This window comes from Thunnus maccoyii, chromosome 12 (assembly GCF_910596095.1).
Source record: "Thunnus maccoyii chromosome 12, fThuMac1.1, whole genome shotgun sequence".
In the NCBI taxonomy this organism is placed as follows: Eukaryota; Metazoa; Chordata; class Actinopteri; order Scombriformes; family Scombridae; genus Thunnus; species Thunnus maccoyii.
In genome coordinates, this window is record NC_056544.1 from 32907010 (window position 1) to 32928118 (window position 21109).

Below are 21109 nucleotides of genomic sequence, written 5' to 3' on the forward strand. Positions count from 1 at the left end.
TCAGACGTTGAAGCTGCTGGATTTGGTTCCTCTTCTTGATTTGTTTGCTGATGTCATTTGCTTCGATCGTGACATCAGTGGTGATGATGTCATCAGTGGCGACCGTGTCATCAGTGGTGATCGTGTGATCAGTGGTGATCGTGACATCGGTGGTAATGATGTCATCAGTGGTGATCGTGTCATCAGTGGTGATGATGTCATCCGTTGTGATCGTGTCATCAGTGGTGATGATGTCATCAGTGGTGTTCTGTGTGCTGTCGTTAACCAGTTCATCTGCTGCTGTGGTGGAACTGACCTCAACAACCTCGATGTCCGTGGCGGCGGCAGCGGTGGCGGCGTCTCTTCAGGCGCTGCCACTCTGACAGTGTTCTTCCCGTACAGACGCCTCTCGTACTGCAGCAGCTGGTCCCAGAAGCCGGCGTTCAGCCTGACGTACGGCCGGCTCTCCTTCACCCAGCGGTGCGCCTGGTGGAGCGTCACGGCCCTGTAACGCATCAGGTACGCCATCACCAGCGCCGGTGAGCGGCTCATACCAGCAGCGCAGTGCACCAGTGTGCCTCCTGCACGGTTGGCGTGGATGCGTTCAGCCACCCGGTCGAAGTGGTCCCCTAGGCGGGCACTGGGCAGGTCGGCCACCGGCACCCGGACACACTCCACCCCCGGGTAGGCGGGGCAGGCGTGGCTCAGTGTGGCGTTGACGATCAGGGTGATGCCCTTCTGGGAGACCAGCGCCGCGTTGAGGGGGCCATCGGAGCCACTCAGGAACAGCGTGGGCGTGATCTGGGACACCGACATGAGGCGGAGCTGTCAGGAAACACATGTTGGTGTTAACATACTTCTTACATACATACAGACCAGCAGGTGGCGCCAGCACACTGACGCTAAACCACGAACGTTTAATCTGAACATTTGGATCTTTGTCAGGTCAGAGTGACGAGTCAGTGTGCAGGTCTTCGCTTTTTTCATTGATGCTGCTCTAACAGCCCTGCACCTACGTGAAATGCGTAAAAATTTACTTTACTGTTCAGAGAAGTTTCAGGCTTGATGTAATAGAATAGAAGAGAATGTCTCTTCATCGTCCACCAGGGTGGAAACTTATCTTCAGCTCACTGAAACATGAAGACGCAGCTACACATAATTTAGTTTTAAAGTTTATCTGTAGGGAAAGTATAAAACATGAACTGATGCCACAGCATTTATACTTGCGGTTGGAAACAGGAAGTGAGCAGCGTCTCCTGCAGCAAAGTCAAACTAAAGCGTCTATCCAGCAACCAAACCGCCATCTCTGAACATGGAGGTTTGTCGCCTGTTACATGTGTCAGCACAACTCCGGGTCTTCATCACTACGGCCGCTAGATGGCAGCTGTCACTCAAACGTAACTATAGGTCGCTTTTGGCCGACTGACGTTATGACCTGTTGTGTCGTTCTTCTCAGAAGAACAAACTCAACAGAACGTAGAACGAGACTCACTATATTTCAGAAAAACACAAGAACACAGACTGAGAAAGTCTTGAGAAAGTGTTGAGAATATAAAATATAGACACTTTAAACACTGTCTGCATGTTACTGTGAGTTACAGCCAGATACTCAGATACTTTACTGCAGTAAAAGTACTAATACAGCAATGTACAAATACTCCATTACCAGTAAAAGTCCTGCATGAAAAATGCTACTACAGTAAAAATACATAAGTATTATGAGCTTGATGTAGTTAAAGTATTGCAGTAAAAGTAGTGGTTTATAAAGTAGCATCAAATGGAAATACTCAAGTAAAGTACAAGTACCTCAAAATTGTACTTAAGTACAGAACTTGAGTAAATGTACCGTACTATAACCAGCACAGTATGTGTGTGTGTGTGTGTGTGTGTGTGTGTGTGTGTGTGTGTGTGTGTGTGTGTTACCTGATTAGTTCTTTCACTTTGTTTTCAGTTCTTTCTTCCTTCAATCACATGCAGCTCTGACTGAAGCACTGAGGAGACCGTAGAAGGCTGTGTGTGTGTGTGTGTGTGTGTGTGTGTGTGTGTGTGTGTGTGTGTGTGTGTGTGTCTGAGGGTTAATTTTAGTCTCCTGACAGCTGAAAACTCGTCTTGAGGTCATGTGACTTTTACCAAAAAAGGACCAACTGACAACAGAAGTGAGGACAGAAATAAACTCAACAACATTTTTATTCAAACATCTTTTAAATGAAGAAGTCAGATTTTGACTTTATAAAGCAAACTGTAAAAAACTGTTTAAAAACATTAATATTCTGACAGCTGGGCCCCAATAAAATACTGTAAAATAACTGAAAATAACCGTCTCATAAAGTACAGTTATGTTCTGTAATTAAAATACAGTTTATAACTTTAATTTGACATGAAATCTTGTGTATTTTTTGGCTTTTTAATGATAAATAAGGATATTTCCACTTATAAAAATAATTAAATTTCCTATAAAAATGTACTGACACTGCTATAATACAACAAATAAGGCTTACAATCACAGAAATGTACTGTTATAAATTGAGTTTAATTAAATGATTATTAAATCTTCTGTGTTAGTCTATATCTAATGTAATAAAATAAACCACTGATAAAACATTTGATTTACCTTTTATTAAATGTCAAATGTTTGTTCTCTAGTGGATGTTACACTGTATTCATTGAACATGTCAGTTTTAATTTTACAAAGTTTATTAGTGAGTTTAACGTTTTAGTTTTTGCATTTTCAATAGTTTTGTGATAGTTTTTTATAAATGTCGTCAATTCTATTCATCCACTTTCTTTTTTGTGTTTGTAATTTATGTTTTAATATCCGTCTGTTTACATTATTTACATGTTGTTTTTTTTATTATTTTATTTCTGACTTTTTTACAATAAAAACAAAACATACAGAACACATAAAACATCCAAACCATTAAACTAAACTCCAGGAAAGAAGATAGACGCTGCCAGTCGACAGCAAGATCAGCAAAACAAAAGAAAACAAACAAACAAACAAAAAACTGCCAGAATATGAGTCAGTGTGCAGGATTTGAACAGAATGAAGATACAACATGGCAGCAGAGTTACAGTTAAGTCTCATCAAACAGAATCTGTTCCAGCTTCAAGCTTTTCACTGAGAAACCTCCTGAAATACGTCCAGCTTAGTAATGTTCATCTTTTGACTGCAACCATGAAGATCCTGAAGGGTCTGCAGGGTCTGAAGAGTCTGAAGGGTCTGCAGAGTCTGAAGGGTCTGCAGGGTCTGAAGGGTCTGCAAGGTCTGCAGGGTCTGAAGGGTCTGAAGGGTCTAAAGGGTCTGCACGGTCTGAAGGGTCTAAAGGGTCTGAAGGGTCTGAAGGGTCTGCAGGGTCTGAAGGGTCTAAAGGGTCTGTAGGGTCTGAAGGGTCTGAAGGGTCTAAAGGGTCAGAAGGCTCTGAAGGGTCTGCAGGGTCTAAAGGGTCTGAATGGGTCTGAAGGGTCTAAAGGGTCTAAAGGAGCTAAAGGTCTGAAGGGTCTGTAGGGTCTGAAGGGTCTGCAGGGTCTGAAGGGTCTGAAGGGTCTAAAGGGTCTGCATGGTCTGAAGGGTCTAAAGGGTCTGAAGGGTCTGAAGGGTCTAAAGGGTCTGCACGGTCTGAAGGGTCTAAAGGGTCTGAAGGGTCTGAAGGGTCTGCAGGGTCTGTAGGGTCTAAAGGGTCTAAAGGGGCTAAAGGTCTGAAGGGTCTGAAGGGTCTTTGTCCCGTCAGAGCATCTAAATATTGCCAAACTACAGTCTCGATGAATGTTTGTTGTGTATTGATGAGGTGTATTGATCCTTCATCTATCACACGCAGGAGAAACTGATTCAAATATCTTACTAAGACCAGAACAACATGATAGAAGTAAAGAAGAGACGATTGGCTTGTATGTGCAGAAAACAAAGAGCAGAGATGTTTATCTGCAAGCTAAAAGATCCTCCAAATCTGAGCTGCTCCTCCGTTACTGCACTACATTCACCCTAAAACTAACAACATCAAGAACATCAAAACACTGGTCTATTCTTCAAAATGACCCGTCCATGCAAGAAACCTTTAAAGCTCTGCCCATGGTAACGTTTAAAAGAGGAAGAAACATGAGAGTTATTAGAGCAGCAAGTTCACAACTAAACCTCTTTAAGGCAACTTTAAGTGTGGAACCTGCATTAGTTGCCAATATACCAAAAACCTTAAAACCTTAAAAGTGTTGTTTATATGATTCAGTGTCCATGTGGTCATATACATAAAGGTGAGACATCTGAAATGATGACACCAGTCCTGTTATAAGACATTTCAATGAAACATCACATTTCATCTCTATTTTTATAAGTGTAGAAGTGATTAAATCCAGACAAAGAGCTGCTAATGTCAGTTTTCTCAGGAAAAAGAAAGAAGCATTTTGGATCTTCTGTTTCCAAACTTTATCTCCAGGAGTCATGAATGAGGATTAAACAGCTAACGAGTTTCTAAAGTGGCTCTTAAATATCTCATTCATGTGGTTTTGTAGTGGTTTTCATGATGTATTATTTTGTATTGTTTTATGATTTATCTTTTGGCTATTCCTACTCTTTCTACACATGGCACTTTATAAAGTTATTTATTTATAGTATTATTATTTTAATCAAGGAGTTTTTAAAGTATGTCATATCAAATAGGCACATTTTGGATTAACTCAAGTAGCAGCTTTTAGTTGCACTTTTCCAGTTAATGGACCAAATATGATGATGATATCTCTTATTGGACCTCTTTAGACAAACCTTTAGACATCTGATTCGTCAGCTCTGAGACGACAGGAACTTACCGGAACCATAAAAGCAAAAATCACATGTCCAGAGTTCGGCTGTGAGGGAAGTAAATTGATGAAAATGTGGCTTTTGGTTTGATTGTGAATTCTGGGAAACACTCATATATGAAATGCCTGACTTGAAGAAACTGAGGAAGGTGAGATTTAGTTTATTTATTTTATTTAATTTAAATTATTATCTGTGTAAAGATCATAAATAAGAGTCTTGTCTCCCTCAGAAACATCTGTCATGGTTTGAACAGGTGACTGGATGCTGCTTTATATTATTTACATGTTTAATTTGTTTAATTTGCAGCTGAGAAACTTGAATCTCACCTGCATGTTAAAATATATTTGAAAATCTCAAGTGTGCCTTTATGGACTATATTTCTGCTTTAATATGTTCTTTATTCATCATTTTATTATTATTATATTATTATTGAAAAGAGTGTTGAGAAGCAACCTGAGTGTATAACTGTTATAAAGTGTTTATTTCATTTGATTTTTGGATGAATTATATTTACATTTGATGACTTTTTAATTGAACTCAATAGATAAATGATTTACTGTTTGTCCACCAGAGTTTCTTTTACCTTCTTTATTCACAAACAACATGTTGACATCAGGGAATAAACAACAACATGAACAGACACAATCTGACGACACAAGTGGAAAGAAGAAGAAATGATCAAAGTAAGAGAAGGAAAAACGTGGATTCTTACACCAAAATATATAAACAGGCTGCAGAAATACAGAAACAAGTGTTTATGACAAAGACCTAACCCTATGTAGACATGAGACAGTTAGACAGGGACTCAAAATATTATTTAAAGTCATTCATAAAATGTGAAAAAACATTTACATATCGTACTGAATATGATATTTAGTAGAATTACTATATGAATAACATCTGAAACCTTCATCAGTGCTTTATTGTGATAGAACATCAGAGCCTTCCAAAACAGGGAAGTCTGTTATTTTAAAGGATCGTCAAGCACAAACATCCCACAAAGTTATAATATCATATTTTAGAATGATTAAACTTTATTTTTTTCTTATCAAAGACAAAAACTTGTGTCATCAGCATCACTGCTGGTTATTAGACTGGTTTCAAAGGTTACTGGTCTGTTGTTTTCAGCTCCAGTTGACAGAAATGAGTCTGAAAAGTGGATCCTGCAGTTATCACACTGCTGTTTGCTTTGTTTATTTCAAGGATCAGAGTCTGAAGATATTCTTCCTGAACTGAGTCTGATTAAAGCTCATAAAACGCCACAACTCATAAACTCATAAACTCATAAACTCATAAACTGAAGTGACTCTAGAGACAAATAATCTGGTTTCAAGCATCTTTAACTTGAATTTCTGACACAAACAGGCTGAAATCAAAGTCTTTAAAAATCGTGATCATGTTTGATAGTGACGAGATTTTCATACTAGTTTAAAGAAAACTCATTCTAACTAAAACTAATAATAATGATAAACTTTATGCATAAAGCACCTTTCAAAACACTTACAAAGAGTTTTACAATAAAAACTGAACACATTTAAAACACAAAGAGAGTAAAATGAACTGCGATCCCATAAAATATAAATAAAAGACGAGACAGATCATCGTTTTAACAGCCTGAACTGTTAGTTTGATATCAGCTCGCTGGTTTGACCAGACGGCATTTAAAGCTACTGTTCAGTTCATGTGGCTTTCTGTTGGTGTCACTGAGTTTTCTTTGTTTTATATTTATTTTATTTGTTTGATATACGTTGACATTGAGAAACTAAAAGCAGAACTCTGAACCAAACAAACATCACAGAACTGCTCAACTGTCAGATATCGACCCTACAGCTTATTAAAAACCAGCCATAGGAACATGGCGCCATATTGAATGACTTAGTTCTGCATTCTTTCACAAATTAACTCTTCAAAATCAATTGATGACCTTCAGTCCTCCATCCAGGTCTCCCACTAACTGAACTGATTGACTTGATAATTGTGGAAGAAATGAACAACTGACGAGGAAACATCATCCTAGAAAGGTTTGGTGACGTAGAGACATCTCAGCCTCTCTGTCTGATGTGTTGTTTATTAAAATAATTGTATGATAAAGGTACTGGAGCTCATTTTTCTCTGGGATGTTGTGTATTTAATCTGTTACATGTATCAACTGACACACTTATTCAAATTCAACATTAATCAGAAAGCTGTAGAGAAAACATCAACTTATTAACTACTTTACATGTCATATTTTCCTTTGGAAGGGTTGAGACCATCCAACATCTTAAAATAATGACGACAAATAATCCTTTATTTGATTCATATTTGTTCATTTTGTTTACATATGTATGTATGTGTGTGTGTTTCTATTTTTTATTTATTAATTTGAGTGAGGTTCATGTGAGCCGACAGCTTCTTGTCTTCTTCACCTCCTGTCACACGTATCTTAAATGTCTTTATGTTGTTTGTAAAAGTGCAAAATACAAAATAAATTAAAAAAAGAAAAAATCCTGTAAAACATTAGTTTGACCAGCACAGCGGTGTAATTCTCCTGCTGTCCACTGGAGGTCAGTAAGGCGCCGTCAAGCAGCAGGAAGTTTACAGCAGGAAGAAGAAGAAGAAGAAGAAGAAGTCAGCTGCTGACAGCAGAGTAATGTTTTGAGTTTAGTTTAGTCGGTTTTCAGGCTGTTTTCACACTTTAACAAAGCGCAGCAGAGTTTAATGTGACGCTGTGATCCGCAGTCCGCCGGCAGGAGGCGGTGACGCAGCTGACAGCGCAGGTAAATATCCGCAGAAGAAGAAAAAGAAGCCCTCCTGCTAGCAGTTAGCTCGTTAGCTCCTCCGTCATGGCGGAGTTGAACCGGCAGCTGCAGGAATATCTGCTGCAGTCCAAAGGTGGCGCGAAGACCGTTTCCCAGTCCGGCTCCAGCACCGTGGTGGACCTGGATGATCCGGAGCCGGTTTCCGGGAGCTGGTTCGGGCGCTGGTCCAGCCCGTGGTCCGGCAGCTCGGCCGGCCAGAGCTCCGGCGGAAGCAGCGGTTCTTCCTGGCCGTGGTGGTCCGAGCCGGACCCCTGCCTACCGGGCATGAGCCGGCGGCAGCGGCTGGTCGCCTGCGCGGTATGCGGCGCGTTTTCCGCGCTGTGTTTCGGACTGTCCGCGCTGTACGCGCCGCTGCTGCTGCTGTATGCGCGCAAGTTCGCGCTGCTTTGGTCGCTCGGGTCGCTGTTCGCCATCGCGGCCGTAGCGGTCCTGCGGGGCCCCAGCAGGCTGGCCGCCGGACTGCCTACCTCCCCCGGGGCCGCCGTGTACCTGTGCGCCCTCGGTGGAACTCTGTACGCGGCACTGAGCCTCCACAGCACCGTGCTGACCGCGCTGGGAGCCGCCCTGCAGGTCGCCGTCATCGTCGGGTGTGCGGTGTCGCTGCTGCCCGGAGGCAGCGCCGGGCTCCGCTTCATGGGCGGGATGGCGGCGTCCGCCATCAAACGGACCGTCACCGGAAAGACCATGCCGATCTGACCGGAGACCGAGAGCCGGCGGGTCGGACACTTATCAGGGGTCCGGGGGCCTCCAGGGGCCCCAGTTTGACCCCCAGGCTGCAGTGGCTCCACACAGAGACAATATTAATAATATCAACAGACTGATTATTGATTATTGATTACTGATGAACTGGGGACCAAACAGAGTTTAAGAGACTTTGATCTGATGAACTGTGAAACTTTTTTGTATTTTTAATCGGTGGACTGTGATTGGGTGAGCAGGTAGTTTTGTGTTCAGTTTAATACAGGAAATAAAAAACTAAACATGATGCCCAGTGTGATGTTTTCTCTTGACGACGACTCCAGAAACACCAGCTGAGTTCATATTTATATATATATTCTCTCTAAACCCAAGCAGATACTAACTGTTGAAATGTTTTTTGGGGGTTTTTTCGGTTAATTGCAGGTTTACTTGTAGCTAATTTACAGAAACATAGAGACTGATTTGACACGTTTGCTTGTTCAGCTGCTGTAACTAACTGAGATCAACTCTTATTTCTAATCAGGTAACGGTTCAATAAGTGAAGTGAAACCAAACATTTACAACTGACTGTTCAGATCCTTTACTGCAGTAAAAGTACTAATACATCAGTGTAAAAATACTCCATTGCAAGTAAAAGTCCTGCATGAAAAATCCTCCTACAGTAAAAGTACATAAGTATTATGAGCTTGATGTAGTTAAAGTATCTTTAACAATGTGTTGTATTTTAAAAGCTTGTTATATTCATTGTGTCAAAAATATCACCATGAATAGTTTTATTGACGATGTGATAAAATACATGTGAGAACCATAAAAACACTCTGTGCTTCCACAGCTGGACAGATGTTATTCATTATAACATGAATAGAGCTGCAAGCTGCTCATTGGATCCTGACAGTAACAACAGCAGAGTCAGCTGAGACTAATCAATGAATCATGTAGAAGGAAAAATAATTGATTGTTTGAGTCTGAGACAGATGATCAGTGTGTGATGTTTGATTTCAGCAGCTGATCTTCAGTCAGCAGAGTTTCTCTAACAGGAGAGACTCTTCCTCCTCCAGACCACACAGAGACACTGAACCAGACCAGACTGTAAACCCAGCATACAGAGGCTGAGTGAATGTGGTGTTGAAGGTGTGGAGGTGGAACAGTGTGTCAGAGGAGACTCTGTAGAAGGACAGAGTGCCAGCAGGACAGTCCACATACACTGCTACTCTGTTAGAGACGGAGGAGGAGGAGGAGGAAGAGATGGATGTTTCTCTGTTATTGTGACGGACAGAGTAACCAACAACATCAGAGCAGTAGAGACTCCAGGACTGATTATTCCATCCAAACCTACAGTCTTCACTGTCTCCTTTCCTGCTGATTCCTCTGTAAGTCACTGATATATTAACTCCTCCTCTCCACTCGACCTCCCAGTAACAGCGACCAGTCAGATCATTTCTACACAGCAGCTGAGGCCAGTAGTCAAATCTGTCTGGATGATCAGGATATGACTGATCCTCCTCCACACGTGTCACCTTCCTGTTGTTGTCAGACAGTTTGAGGTTTCTGTTTGTTGTGTTTGTGTCCAGTTTCAGTTCACAGACATCTGATGGAGAGAACAAGACACAATACAGCTGCAGTTTATCATCTGTTGATTTATTAACAACTTTACTGACAATCAATGAAATTAAACCATTCAAACTTAAACCATCTCCATGACAACTGAGACACTCCATCCACTGAGGAAGGCCATGAGATGTGACTGACAGCGTTGGAGATACAGAGTAAGTGAACGTTTAGGTGAGAATTTTTACCAAATTCAAAGTTAAACTTCGTTCCAGCTGCGTCTGATGTTTGTCTAAATGTAAACTCAACAGTTAGAACATTAACAGTCAACATGACAGTGAAGACGTCAGTAATATTCATGTTTTTATCAATAAAGTTTGGTGTAAAATGAAGGTCTTTGCACATCAAGTCTGTTATTTTCATCTCAAACTGTCGTCCAAACAGCTGAAGTCAGTATGAATGAATGAACTTTATCTGCAGGAGAGACATGAGTGACATTTTGGAGCAGGTAGCGCCACCATGTGGCCATTTATAAAACATTTCTCTTTGAACTCCTGAACTGTGACCAACAGAAGGAAATTTACGTTTCATGGATTCATCGTTTCAAGATAAATGTCAGTTTAGGCTGAAACTGATTTTCCATCATTTTGAACTTTGTTCACTTCTTTTACATATTTCACCCAGTTTTTCTCAAAGTTTTCATGAATCAAAGTGAAAACACACTCACACTTCCTCACACCAGGTTTCAGTCTCTGTGGTCCACCATGGTCCATCCTGGAGGAAGAGACAAAGTCACATCAGCTTCATACACCTTCACTCATATCCACCATTAAACATTGACCAGAGTCCCTCAGTTAGTGACAGTGTCCATCTGTCTGTCTTTACCTTTTTATACTTTATTGCAGGAGCAAGAGTTATACATATAATATTGTTCATATCTACATCATTCCTACAACATTTATATGTTTTTAGTGTGCAAAATAAAATTAATAATAAAGAAAAAAAGGGGGGAAATAAAATAAATAAGTCAATAATATAAACATACACAGAGAAAAGAGGAAAAAAAGCCATTAACTCTTCTAACTCTTCAGGGCTGAAAGCATCAGTATTGTTTAATTGTGGTCCACATATTTAATCCATTTATGTCTCCATTTCAAATGTTCCTGATTTCTGATTCTATAAGTTATTCTTTCCATTTCTAACATACTGTTTACATTTGCCTTCCAGTTGTTAAATAAAGGTTTCAGCCAGTTCCTTGTTATCTGTTTCATAGCTGCAATTCTAAGTATCCTATATAGATATCTGTCTATTTCTAATGTAAGTTCAGGTGGTGATATACCTAAAATAATATATTTCGGTTCAGGTGCTGTTTAATTTGGAGAATGTTCATGATAGATGTTATGATGCCAGAATGTTTTTAGTGATGGGCAGAAAAAGAAAATATTGAATTATTGAATGAATTTTGATTGTACTTTGGTGTAATAAATAATCTTGTGTATATTTTCCATGAGTTCTCCTCCAATATCTAGAATTTGTTGTTTTATGTGCTGCTTTATACGCGTTTTCCCCGTCCTCCTCTTTTAACTGTTCACCTAGTTCTCAGTTCCACTTTGTCCTTATTATATCTTGTGTTTCAGTATTATCCTGTAGTATTTTATATAGTTTGGAAAGAGTATTCTTGGTGTCCATATTATAGTTTTTTATCATAAATCTTGTTAAAGGGTGCTGCTCTTGGTTTCCTTCTCTTTCATGAAAATTATTGATGTAGTTTCTAAGTTGTGAATATTGATAAAAATTTGACTGGGCTAAATCAAATCTATTTGATATAACTTTGAAGGAATTGACATCATTTTTAATTAGTATTTGTGAGTTTATTTGCAGTCCTTTTGATGACCAAACCTTTAAGCTTGACTAAAGGGGGTACCCCACGCACGTGTCTTTCCCCTCACCGAAGTCTTTCCCCTCGCCGGACGAGACAAGACTTCGCCCGTGTTCACCCGAACACATTCCAGGATCCGAGAGAGACCGCTGCTGCAACCAGCATCCTCAAATTCCCTCGAGAAGGAAGACACAGAGTTTCTTCAGGAAGACATGGAACTTCTCTGCCCTGCTCCTCTTCACCGAGTCGACTCTGCTGTTCTCTCCACCACGCCGCTGAGAGCCAGCTTGCCAGAGATTCGCCACAGTGTAAGAACGGCCACCGTCTGCATCCGAGCCAAGGACAGAGCCGGACAGAGCCAGACAGAACCAGACAGAAAGACAGACTTCACACACACCCTGCTTGCTTTCTGAAGCGACCAAGTAAGAGGCATAAGTCTGGGCAGAGGCAGTGTTAGTTGTGTGTTCTTTTCAGCATCAGTGCTATTGTTTAGCATTTAGCTTTTTAGCTTTATTGCTATTGTTTCTTGTTGTGTGAGTTGATGGACAGCTGAGTCCATTTTTCCTGCTTACTCTTAGGAGTATTTTAAGTTTGCTGCCTGTTTAGTTGTGTTCACCACACTTGACTATTTTGTGTTTGTCCCGCTCGGGACTACTGCTGTATTTGTGCCACTGTGAGTGAGAAAGTAAGTTGCTTTGTCGATCAGAAACCAGACAACGTGCGTTACAGACTGCCGTCCGTACGTGCGCTCTCTGTGGACAAAGGAACTGCTTTTCTCCCTCTCACGATCGTTTTCTCCCTCTCTTGCGACTAACACACACACATACACGCACCGACCTCTTTTTGCACATCTGATGGTCAGATAACATCGGACAAAGCTTTGCTTTGTCTTTCCTTATCTGCCATCAGACACGTGTGTTTTTCATGGAATTGGTTGAGTGCAAGATGCCGACCACCAGGCGGCGCCATCTTGCTTCTGTCTAACCAAGACACCACCGTTCTTCCGCCATTCGGTTCTCGCGTGACGTGGCTTCCTCCCATAGTCACATCCGCGTCGCAGACCGACGATGTCATCATGTCAGGCCAAGTCGCCATCTTGGAGTGCACACACACACCCTACCACACACACACATATGCATTCCCATGCATGTGCTCAACCCTGTACATAGCTGTTTGTGTTTTGTTTGGTAGAAATAGATTTTAGAATAGTTGTTTATTGAATGAGGCATTTGTTAACTTTGTTAATTTTGCTAAGTTTAATAAACACTGTTCTTTTGTCATTATTGTGTGTAACATATTGTGAAAAGTGGCTGATTGAAGGAGTCAGAGCTCGAATTCACCCTTCTTTGTTCACCCTTGAATGTTGATATCTCTCAGATATCAACATTCTAGGCTAACTCCTTTTATGAGACTACCTTGTTTGGTTATTGGTCCCAGTTTCCGGGTGGTGCCCTGTATTTGTTAATGCATATTAATAATTCTATTAATAATTAATAATAATGAATTTATAATTAATTAATTATTACTGATAATTGTTCATTATTGTTAATAACCAACTGTGCTACTCACCGATCCAACAGTTGGTGCCCGAATTATTGATGATATTAATAATCTTTTGATTTCATAATTTATAATTATCTATGATAATTATTAATTATTGCTAATAACTCCTGCCCGTCCCAACACCTGAGAGTGTCCACCTGTCTGTCCATACCTGAAAGTGTCCAGTCTCCAGCGTGGATCCCTCACTCCAGCAGACAGCAGCTTCTCTCCTGAGTCACCTGGATGATTGTAGTTCAAGTCCAGCTCTCTCAGATGGGAGGGGTTGGAGCTCAGAGCTGAGGCCAGAGAATCACAGCCTTCCTCTGTGATCAGACATCCTGACAGGCTGCAGACACACAACAGTTGCTCTACTGAGCTTAAAAAGGTTCTCAACTCAATAAACTATTTTGTCCTTCAGGCCTTTATGTTTGTTGTGTACGTTACACTTTTTGCCCCTTGTTGTATGTTGGTGTCATGCAGATACACTTTAGGTTAGTAGTAGAAAGCACATGTTCCTCCTGGAGGCTGCAATTGCTGAAGCTCAGGGTTTAATCTGATACCATTCTGTTTTTACTTTGGCAGAAGAAATGCCTTTAATGTTAAATATTGTTCAACAGCATATCTAAAGATAGTAAGGTTTAATAGAAATTTAGTGATGTTTTAAGTTAGTTCATATTTTTCATTTCAAAGATGTTCACCGTGTGATTGCAGTAATTACCTAACTTAGCATCTTCCATCATATTTCTGATTTCATTTCATTCAGTGTTTAAACAGTTAAATTCTAGTGTCCATGTGCAACTTTTCCTGAGCAGCAGATCTGCTTTGTATGTTCACCTGCATGTAGAGGACATGACAGTAATTCCGTGATGCATATTTTCTGTTATTATTTCCATTATACTAGATTTTCATGACTTTATGCAAATTGAATCTTCATTGAAGATTAATGACAGAAACAAATATCCTTATTCACATGTTGGCATAAAAGGAATTTTACTTAGTGTATACTTGATATTACAACGCTTCAGCTCAGACAGTGCACAAAAACTTTTTGGTAGCAAAAACTCTTCATGTAAACTAGAAACTGGGAGAAAGCCAAAATATTACTTTGAATACATAGTAATGAAAATGACCTGAGAGTTTCCAGTGTACAGTTTGGACTCTCCAGTCCAGCAGACAGCAGCTTTACTCCTGAATCATGCAGGTTGTTGTCACTCAGATCAAGCTCTCTCAGACTAGAGGACTGGGAGCTGAGAACTGAGGACAGAGCTGCACAGCTTCTCTCTGAGAGGTTACAGCCACTCAGCCTGAAGAAGAATCAGCAAAAATATTAGTTTTCTTCCTTAAGCAAAGATGAAAGTATGTTAATATGGATAGTTCCGTGTTCTTACAGAGCTTTGTTGGAAGCTTTGACCACTGGCAGCAGCCTAAGAAGAGTCTCCTCTGAAGCAGAGTATTTCCTCAGGTCAAACACATCAAGATCTGTTTCTGATGACAGCAAGATGAAGACTAGAGCTGACCACTGAGCGGGAGACAGTTTATCTGTGGAGAGACATCCTGATCTCAGGTTCTGTTGGATCTCCTCCACCAGAGAATGATTATTCAGTTCATTTAGACAGTGGAACAGATTGATGCTTCTCTCTGCAGACAGATTCTCACTGATCTTCTTCTTGATGTAATTGACTGTTTCCTGATCGGTCTGTGAGCTACTTCCTGTCTTTTTCAGCAAGCCGTGTAGGAGACTCTGATTGGTCTGCAGTGAAAGACCCAGGAAGAAGCGGAGGAACAAGTCCAGGTGCCCATTTGGACTCTTTAAGGCCTTGTCCACAGCACTCTGGTAGAAACGTGTTGATTTGCCACTGAGCACTTCAGACAACCAGGATGTTGTTTGTTCTTCTGCCAGCAGATTGATTCCAGACTTGATGTATGTCAGATGGACATGAAGAGCAGCCAGAAACTCCTGAACGCTCAGATGGATGAAGCAGAACACCTTGTCCTGGTACAGCCCTCTCTCCTCTTTAAAGACCTGTGTGAACACTCCTGAGTACACTGAGGCTGCTCTGATATCGATGCCACACTCTGTCAGGTCTGATTCATAGAAGATCAGGTTGCCTTTCTGCAGCTGCTCAAAAGCCAGTTTTCCCAGAGACGCAATCATCTTCTTGCTCTCTGGACTCCAGTGTGGATCTGTCTCAGCTCCTCCATCATACTTAACATTCTTCACTTTGGACTGAACCACCAGGAAGTGGATGTACATCTCAGTCAGGGTCTTGGGCAGCTCTCCTCTCCTTCTGCTTTTCAACACATCCTCCAGAACTGTAGCAGTGATCCAGCAGAAGACTGGCATGTGGCACATGATGTGGAGGCTTCGTGATGTCTGGATGTGGGAGATGATTGTACTGGCCTGCTTCTCATCTCTGAATCTCTTCCTGAAGTACTCCTCCTTCTGTGGGTCAGTGAACCCTCTGACCTCTGTCACCATGCCGACACACTCAGGAGGGATCTGATTGGCTGCTGCAGGTCGTGTGGTTATCCAGAGGTGAGCTGAGGGAAGCAGTTTCCCCCTGATGAGGTTTGTCAGCAGCACATCCACTGAGGTGGACTCTGTAACATCAGTCAGGATCTCATTGTTGTGGAAGTCCAGAGGAAGTCGACACTCATCCAGACCATCAAAGATGAACACAACCTGGAACTCTTCAAACCTGCAGATTCCTGCTTCTTTGGTTTCAGTAAAGAAGTGATGAACAAGTTCCACCAAGCTGTACTTTTTCTCTTTCAGCACATTCAGCTCTCTGAAAGTGAATGGAAATGTGAAGTGTATGTCCTGGTTGGCTTTGTCTTCAGCCCAGTCCAGAGTGAACTTCTGTGTTAAGACTGTTTTCCCAATGCCAGCCACTCCCTTTGTCATCACCGTTCTGATTGGTTCATCTCTTCCAGGTGAGGCTTTAAAGATGTCTTCTTGTCTGATTGGTGTTTCTGGTCTGTCTGGTTTCCTGGATGCTGTTTCAATCTGCCTGACCTCATGTTCATGATTGGCCTCTGCAGTTCCTCCCTGTGTGATGTAGAGCTCTGTGTAGATCTGATTCAGAAGGGTCGGGTTTCCTGCTTTAGCAATCCCCTCAAACACACACTGGAACTTCTCCTTCAGGTTAGACTTGAGTTTATATTGACACTCTACAGCAGGAGTTCCTGAATGAACAAACAACAAATGAAATCAGTGAGTGGATCCTACAGAAAGTCTAGAAATCTGAACATGTAAGTGTGTCTGTATAGTTTTTCCTCCTCCATCAGTTTTATTCAGCTCATCAGTGGAGGACAAACAGCCTCTGATCTGATGCAGATGTGTGCAGCATATTTACAGCAGAGTTTGAAATATAAACCTCTCCCATGTTGCCTCCATCATGTTAAATCTGTTTAAATCATCTTACTGGTCTGCAGACGGTCAGCCAGCTCCTCCTGCTTCATTCTCCTCAGGAAGTGCACTGTGATCTTCAGAAATGCCTCTCTGCTCCCCCTCCTCTGCTCTTCCTCCTCACTGTCCAACACCTCCTCACCCTCACTCTGGCTCTCTAAGCATTCTGGGTAATCTGTACTCAGAACCCTCTGGACTCTCTTCAGCTCATTCTTCACAAAAGTGACGATGTTCTCCTCCAGCAGCTGGAACAGGAAGATAAACTAAACATTTAATTTAAACTGGTAGAACACAATATGTGAGTCAGTGTCAGTCTGAAGGCCTGCTGGTCTAAACAGAGCAGCATGGACACTGTTAGGACCTGAATGGTACGTTAGTATTTCATCTGTGGTTGATGGAGTTAATAGTAGAAGATGTGTTTGTACACATACACACCATAAATATGGAGTCCAGGTGTGTTTGATGCTGCTGTGCAGACTGATCACTGGGAACCTCTGAGCTCTGCTGCTGAACTCTGTAGAGAAAACATCACGTTTAAGGACATTTAATGACTCAAATCTGCAAACAGCTTATTAAAGATGTTCTGTCATAATGACAAAATTAACTCCTGTAAAGACTGCTGTGATTACTGGATGTTAGATTATTACCTTCCATCAGCAGGTTGTCCAATATCAAAGTTAAAAGGAGGATCCATAGACCAGTCACTCTTCATGGACACACAGCTGGGTTCAGGAGAGTCTGTTCTCTGCTGCTGCATCCTGATACAAATAAAACAGTGATAAAAGCATTCAGTTAAAACCAAAGAAATGAAGGATTAATCAACAGTTTAAATCCCAGAATTAAATAGAAATCTTTCAGAACAGAGTGACTGATGGGATTCAGATTCCTCTGGTGATGAAAAGAGGATGGCAGGCGACTTGGTCATAAGTCAACAGAAGAAGAAGGAAGTGAGGATGTTCTACAGGAGTTCTATGGCTCAGTAACAATCTGTGCCAACCTCAATAACTAAAGATGGAACTATAAACATCCCAGTTCATCCTTCAGATGGATGAACACAGCATCAAGCAGCTTTTACTCTGTACAGACTCTGTTAGAGGAGGTACAAGGTGATCCAGACATCTTTTTAAAAAAAACTGTCCCTGGTGCTTTATGTGTTTTCAGAGATGTTATGACATCAGCTTCCTCTTTTTGTGTAATGCTTTCATCCATCCATTGTTTAGTATCTATTTGAATTTTGGCAGAGTAAGATTTCATGTAAATTAAGAGAATAATCTCCTGTTTATTTCCCATCTGATCCATATAGATCCTGATAGTAACTTTTAAAGCATTTCTGATTTGAATGGGGTCATTTATCATATTGTCCTCTTGATCTGTGAGATGAACAAGGAAAAGATCCCTTTTTCTTCATTTTACCTTCTTGTTTTGTGTTTTTGTTTGTTTGTTTGTTTGTTTGTTTGTTTGTTTGTTTGTTTGTTTGTTTAGAAGAGAGGAGGGAAGAAGAAGAAGGAGAAAAAAAGGTATGAAATTAAACTGGTATAAGCTGTGCCTGATGGAGCCAGTACATGAGGGTTCAGGGATCAGGTGGATTAATATTGTAATTATATCAGTGTTTTGTCTGTTAAGTTGAACAAGATGAAATAAATAAAGTGAAAAAGAAAACAATAAATCAGAGCACAGAAACTTAGTGAGGAGGTGTGTTACATGTCAGTGTTGTCCTGCAGAGGGCAGCAAACACCTGCCAACACTGAATAAGAAGCTCTGTGAGAGAGGGAGCTGAGTCTTTCTGAGATGAAGATGTTCCTGTCAAACTGAAAATAATCAGCCGTCCAATCACAGCTTGGAGGCAGCGCCATGGGCGGAGCTTATCAACACCAGCAGAGGTGAAGTCAAACATGACAGACAGCCTTTCACAATAAAACAGTTTCCTGTGGGCTGAGGGACAGAACTACTGACTGTATGTTTAGTTACATTTGTGAGACTGTTTGCAGTTTTAATGAGATGGATTGTGCTGCATGAAAGAACAGACAAGACAACAAACACTGAAATGTAAAACACCTTTTCACTTTGTTTTCTGTGTTCTGGTTTGATTTTAATGCAGCCTGAGAAACCTTCATTGTCTCTTTACTAACGGTTTTTCAGTTAATTATGACACAGTAAACACTTACATGAAAAGGAAACATGTGCACATAACGTGCATTGTATCTCATTTTCTTTCTCTCTTCTCTCATTTCTCTCATCTTCCATAATTGAAAAACATTCTTGTGTCTAACAATCCTTTCTGTCAATTATCAATCTGTTCACTCAGTTTATCAATCCTGAGATCAATATTCTGACCTTTGCTCAGCAGGATCCATCTTTGAAGCTCCAGACAGACACATCCAAGTTAGCTGCTGCTCTGATTATTGGATGTGATGTTTTCAAAGTTACACACACATATTGATATAGTGACCATGTTGGTGTCTTATAACACTGAACTCTTTGACATGTGACTGTTGCACAGGTGGACACTGTGATGTCACTGCTGAAACAATATATTGATTCCTCTTCTCAGGAGAGTCAGATAATAACAAACTTCACTTTTACATTCTTACCTTCCATCAGCAGGTTGTCCAATGTTAAACATAATAGGACGATCCATAGACCAGTCACTCTTCATGGACACACAGCTGGGTTCAGGAGAGTCTGCTCTCTGCTGCTGCATCCTGATACAAACAATTAACAAATCAAAGCGATTAAAAAGATGAATTTTGACCAGACTGTCAGCAGCTGAAGTTTTAGCAACAGAATGAAAATCAGTAAGAAGACAGTGGATGAGAAACGTTCTCCTGTTCATCAACATGTCATCTGATGAAAGATGCTTCATCTTAGTTGATTAGTTGACTAATCGGTCGTTGAGGTCTTTGTTAACCCCGAAAGTCAGTGGTTCATTAGAGTTAATATGAGTTATTATTCAGTAGTTGACAGTGAGTGTGAATAATGATGGTGGAGAACAATGATGGACAGTTAGAGATCCTCATCTCACCTCTGAGCTTTGGTCTGGCTGTCATGTTCCCCACAACGAGGGCGTTTAGAGGGAGGGACTCCCTCCTCTCTGTCCTCACACTGATCCATAGCAGAGAAACAGCTGCTGGGAGAGCTGCACTCAGTCACTACAACATGGAAGATGCTCAGCTGCTCAATTCACATCCAGTCACAGAGACTTTGTAGCTTCAGCTGTGGAGGAAACACAGAGAGAGAAGATGCTGCTGATTCTCCTTTATCAGTCCATCACTTCATCATCACTTCACTGTCAAAGTCTACAGACATCAAATCTGCCTTCTACTGGCAGCTGGAGGAGGGACGACACCACCATCATCCATTACAAACAGCCAGGAGACTTCATATGGAGAGAAAATCCAAACATCTGACCGTCTGCTGCTCAGAGAACAAGCTGCTGCTCAACGTCAGCAAAACCAAGCAGCTGATAGATTTTAGGAACGGGAGGTGAAGACATATGAGCCTGTCTACACTATTATTTATAAAGTCTAATTAGTCCAATAGACAAGTGAAAACATCAATAATACTCTTAAATATTTTACAAAAACCAAAAGGAGCTTTTTTAATAACTAAAGCAGGAATTACAGCCTACATAGATGTTTTGTGTATCAGAATATTTTCATGGATTCAGGGAGGAAAATATTCTATATATAAATTACTCATGACAGCTTGGCAGCTCCAAAAGGCTCAATACGTTCAGTGCAGCATTTTTCAATATTCATGGTCACCAAGTCAGGTCTCCTCAGCTTTTTACCTTCAAGGCTCCAGTAAGTCGAGTCTCAAGTCTCCAGCTCTGCTTGATTCAGTCAGAACTGCTTTCATCCAGATGATGAAACTTGTCAAAGATTGAAGAGAGTTTTGTGCAGATTAATGTTTGAATGTATGAACACATGAAAAGACTTTCAGTGTGACAGAGAGAGAGTCACTTCCTGTGTTGGATCTCTGAACTCTATACAACATCAACCTGAGCTTTCACTCCAGTCCTTGGACTTCCTGCATGTTTCACCAGCTGAATGAGTTCAAGCTTCTTCTCATCTGCAATAAGACTAATTACTGAGGACATTCAGTCTGAAGAAAGATACTCCAAGCTCACAGCTCCTCTGAGCTCACAGTACTTCACCTGACCCCCTAATACACACTACACACTGAGAAGAACCACCTCAAGTTACCTGAAGCCTTCCAGCACTTTATACTGACTTATTTACATCCACAACACAACTTTGTCATATTAGCACGACTGTTACAGACACAAGTAAGTTAAATTATTAATTATTGTGCTTTCTATATTAATGGTAACATAACAAAAACAGATTTACTATTTGACCTTCTGTATTTTAATGTATTAACTATTTAAATGTAAACTAATACTTTATGAAAGATAATATAGCTAGTAATACTAGCTAGTGGTAAAGTATGTGCATGTTTAG

General features: G+C 40.9%; 3 protein-coding genes across 3 annotated transcripts; 1 reads left to right on the forward strand and 2 right to left on the reverse strand.

Moving 5' to 3' along the window:
* On the reverse strand, nucleotides 1–801 carry si:ch1073-184j22.2 (dual specificity protein phosphatase 18). The gene has a single exon (XM_042429153.1). The coding sequence runs from the start codon at nucleotides 793–795 to the stop codon at nucleotides 1–3; it is 795 nt and encodes a 264-aa protein (XP_042285087.1). The 5' UTR covers nucleotides 796–801.
* Nucleotides 802–6999: 6198 nt separating this feature from the next.
* Nucleotides 7000–8554, forward strand: sft2d3 (SFT2 domain containing 3). The gene has a single exon (XM_042429049.1). It carries the CDS (start codon nucleotides 7594–7596, stop codon nucleotides 8263–8265), a length of 672 nt encoding a protein of 223 aa, XP_042284983.1. The 5' UTR covers nucleotides 7000–7593; the 3' UTR covers nucleotides 8266–8554.
* Nucleotides 8555–8968: 414 nt separating this feature from the next.
* Nucleotides 8969–19757, reverse strand: LOC121908777 (NLR family CARD domain-containing protein 3-like). Its single transcript, XM_042429052.1, has 9 exons — nucleotides 19669–19757; nucleotides 17294–17404; nucleotides 17082–17160; nucleotides 16663–16891; nucleotides 14626–16423; nucleotides 14368–14541; nucleotides 13410–13583; nucleotides 10544–10590; nucleotides 8969–9856 (listed from the first exon to the last, which is right to left on the reverse strand). Exons 1-9 carry the CDS (start codon nucleotides 19755–19757, stop codon nucleotides 9285–9287), a joined length of 3273 nt encoding a protein of 1090 aa, XP_042284986.1. The 3' UTR covers nucleotides 8969–9284.
* Between the last annotated feature and the right edge of the window lie 1352 nt (nucleotides 19758–21109).